The sequence below is a fragment of the Erigeron canadensis genome, chromosome 5 (genome assembly GCF_010389155.1).
Source record: "Erigeron canadensis isolate Cc75 chromosome 5, C_canadensis_v1, whole genome shotgun sequence".
Taxonomy (NCBI): Eukaryota; Viridiplantae; Streptophyta; class Magnoliopsida; order Asterales; family Asteraceae; genus Erigeron; species Erigeron canadensis.
This window is the reverse complement of record NC_057765.1, coordinates 6,073,107-6,076,635: the sequence shown is the minus strand read 5'-3', so window position 1 is coordinate 6,076,635 and position 3,529 is coordinate 6,073,107. Positions and strand designations below refer to the sequence as shown.

The following is a 3,529-nucleotide window of genomic DNA, read 5'->3' as shown; positions in this document are numbered from 1 at the left end:
TTGTGCTTAACTTGACACTTATTGCTGAAGCCTAAACAATATACTTGTACTACATATGAAACAGTCAAACAGAAAACTTAGTACAATCGCAAATTTATAAATTCAAACAGTGAGAGGGTCAATGCTTGTGGCTCAGATCTAACTTTAGAGTTTAGACAATATACAATTCTTGCATGATAAACTAATTCACTTTAGTATATCCGTTATGTGGTATGATCGGGTTTAGCATTGTTGGTTGGTTAATAACTAAATAACTTTGGTGGCCAAACAGCCTCGCGTTCAATTTATATGCCTATTTGGCTTTTTAGTGAATCTTTTGATGAATTTTTTTTCTCAATTCAAACAGGCTTTTATAGGGCTAAGTTAAAAGAAATAGTTTGAGAAGCTTCTTTTCAAACAACTTAAAACCCAAATAACCCAACCCATGGATACCAAAAAATTGATAAATTCTTGAGCTTGGCTTGATATTTTAGTTCGATTTTTTTATGTTTTCAGTTTACAAGAAATTTGATGGATAATTTGGGTTGAATTTGTGTTAGTTTGATTAAAATTTAATGTTAAAGAAACCCACGGCTGTAATTTGTGAATTTGGGCTACAAAGTTGATGTATGGGCTTGAGCTAAAAAGCTTTGTCAATACAGATTGCCCTGCCTTTAAAAATATTTTTGAGAATTAAAAATTGAAGTTTGAAATATAGAGTAAAAAATTAAAATGGAAGCAAAAGACGTCAATGATCATTTCAACAGCTCAAAATTGTCCAGGAATCAAATTTACAAGTGAATAACAACAAATATTCAAGACATAAACAAGAATGGTAAGACAATATAAGTAACATTAACATAATTAACATAACATAAAACTAACACGCGTTCTTAAATTAATAATAATAATAATAATAATAATAATAAAAAAAAAAAGAAAACATTAACATAACACAATACCTAAGAAAACTAGTCAAAAGACTCGGTGAATTGCAAAACCATTATTAGCATACTTTAACACTATACATGTTGTGATGCATATGGAACATACCAATGATCATATTCTTACATATATATAAATATAGAAGCATATCTTATCTTATAATAGTATACTTTGCAACATATACAATTAGCTATAGAGTTTATTCACTAGCCTTAAACCTTAACCGTGCATTCGGGTGGAAATCCTCGAGGAAATCGCTTAGTATCGGTGCAATAGTTGTATATCATATGGTTTTCCCGAACCCATTTTAGTTTTTGGTCACGAGTAGAATCTAGTCCAAATAGAACTGATCTAGCTTTAACACCAAAGTTCCTATATGAAGCGGTAAAAGGGGATTGGGTCCAGTCAGTCTTGACTAAGCCGCCTCTCGTTGCCCACTCGTCGGCATTCCATAGACTCGAATATAGCCTCATTCGTTGATGTTTTGGAAATGGAACACCAATTGATTCCATGTTCTTGAATTCCCTTATTGGTGTTTCATCTACAAGAAAACTTGACATAATATTTAAAGCTAATCAGTAAAATATGGTGATGATGATTTTAACTCACACACCTAAAAACTTGGTTACATTAATCTCCTAATTAAGTATATCTTCTAAAATATTCAAATGCAAAGAAACACACCAAATCTTTTAAAAGCGTAAAACCATAGATTCTATCAAAAAACTGTCAATGTTATAACACTAGCAACATAGTTATAAAGCATATTCAGCATATCTAAATAATTAACTCGTGTTAACAAACAAAAATTTACAATCACTATCAGAAAAATGTGATTTTATTATATGAAAGAGTCATTTTCAGAAGAGATACATTAATTTATGTCATTTTCAAAAGAGATGCATACTAAAATAGCCATATAGTTTACAAGTTTTAACCTTTTACTAAGAACTATGTTGATATGTCACACAAAGATAAAATCATGTTTCCCTACGTATATACAAAAATGTGGCAAATTTACGCAAAATCGGAACATAGTTTTTCTCAAAGTAAAACCACATGTTTGGTAAAAATAAGACATGTGGCTATATGCTCATTTCTTTTTTCATTCTTTTAATTTAAAAAATGACATAAATCATATGTGTGAACATTTACATCCATGAAATAAGATTTAGAATGATTAAAATTTCATTTTTGCAAATTTAATATTTTTAATGTTTATATCACATTTGTCACTTTCAGTAAAGCTTTTAATAAATATATCCAATGTACGACGACTTTCTGGTAATATGAGGTGTAAAATGTAACTTACATAATAGTTTGAGGAGTCCAAACGATGGAGTAAGTGTGGAATTTAGAAGTCGGGTCAAACCACATTCGAAATTGTTGCTCTCTTTCGCCTTTTCCTTGAGTATAGACGTTGGTATGAAGTGTGTACGGTTCACCAGTTGAATTGCCCAAAAACTCAAAGTCTATCTCATCATGGGTCGGCCCTTGCGACGACAACTGCATATGTATTTATAAATATAATAAGTTACGAATACATATATAAATTAAGTTAGACTCAAAGGCAGAACTAGTTAAAATTTTCATTTTAAGACTTTTTATTGATAAGACTCTAAAACTAATTAAATATCCACTATTTTATTGGCATTAATTATATGTCTGTACTATCCTTAAATCATGTTAATTTAAATATGACAATTAAAATATAGGTGGTGATTTGTATGTCATCAGCCACTTTAATTTAACCTTACAATAACAAACATGTATTAAAATGTTGTATAATACAATAATGTGAAACATATTTAATTTAATTGTGTATGATTAAAAAATAGTGATGTAAAGAATAGTGATGTAAAGATTACTCATATCTTTTAACCAAAGAATAAAAATAAAAGTTGTCAATGTTAACGATACTTAATTTTATAGTATGCAAGGAAAAACATAAAATTATTAGGAACAATATACAAGGAAAACAACATATATACATAGTATGCAGTGACGGTTCCAGCAGAGTTTCCAGGTACAAGTTTTATTTGCATATCGATTCTCCCAAAATGATACTCTTTTTTAGACTGAAATCCCGAGCCAGAAACTCGATCAAGTGAGAGTGTAAGAACATCACCAATGATCTTACCACGCCCACCACCCCAAGTTATGTCAAAATGTTTATTAAAGTTTGTGGCTCTCGATTGATGGACAAACAACAATAAGAGTTGAAATGTAAATGTAAGAAATAAACGTGTTTTTTGTGAGTCAAAAGATATATAAGAAAATGCCATTTTGTGTAACATGATAAGTTGATATACCCTATGTACGGTGTGTATTTATACATGTATCAATGTAGACACGTGTAATGTGACCCTTATTTTTGGATTAGGATTGGCTGACATAGCTAAGAGTTTGTATGTAGAAATTTTTTTTGTCGGTTACCAATACGGTGATAAGCTTGGATTCTGAATCTATCGTACATATATTTATATTGTTTCGGAAAACGTAATGTATTTTAAAAAAAATTTGTATCAAAGGTTATATAAAACCGCTTCTTATCTACTTTTTTTTTTGTGTCGAATCAATATCACATAAGCAATTCTTTTATCAA

General features: G+C 29.8%; 1 protein-coding gene across 1 annotated transcript; it reads right to left on the bottom strand.

Annotated features, from left to right (window-relative positions):
* Positions 1-1,136: 1,136 nt before the first annotated feature.
* Positions 1,137-3,209, bottom strand: LOC122600494 (xyloglucan endotransglucosylase/hydrolase protein 24-like). The gene is made up of 3 exons (XM_043773219.1): positions 2,916-3,209; positions 2,237-2,430; positions 1,137-1,476 (listed from the first exon to the last, which is right to left on the bottom strand). Exons 1-3 carry the CDS (start codon positions 3,207-3,209, stop codon positions 1,137-1,139), a joined length of 828 nt encoding a protein of 275 aa, XP_043629154.1.
* Positions 3,210-3,529: the final 320 nt, after the last annotated feature.

What these genes read in the sequence shown, in the direction of transcription:
- LOC122600494 (XM_043773219.1), bottom strand. Translation starts at nt 3,209, where the DNA reads ATGGCATTTTCTTATATATCTTTTGACTCACAAAAAACACGTTTATTT. An exon ending in GAACCGTCACTGCATACTAT is followed by an intron (nt 2,431 to 2,915) that starts GTATATATGTTG and finishes ATACATATGCAG; the next exon opens with TTGTCGTCGCAAGGGCCGAC. An exon ending in TGGACTCCTCAAACTATTAT is followed by an intron (nt 1,477 to 2,236) that starts GTAAGTTACATT and finishes TATTATGTCAAG; the next exon opens with TTTTCTTGTAGATGAAACAC.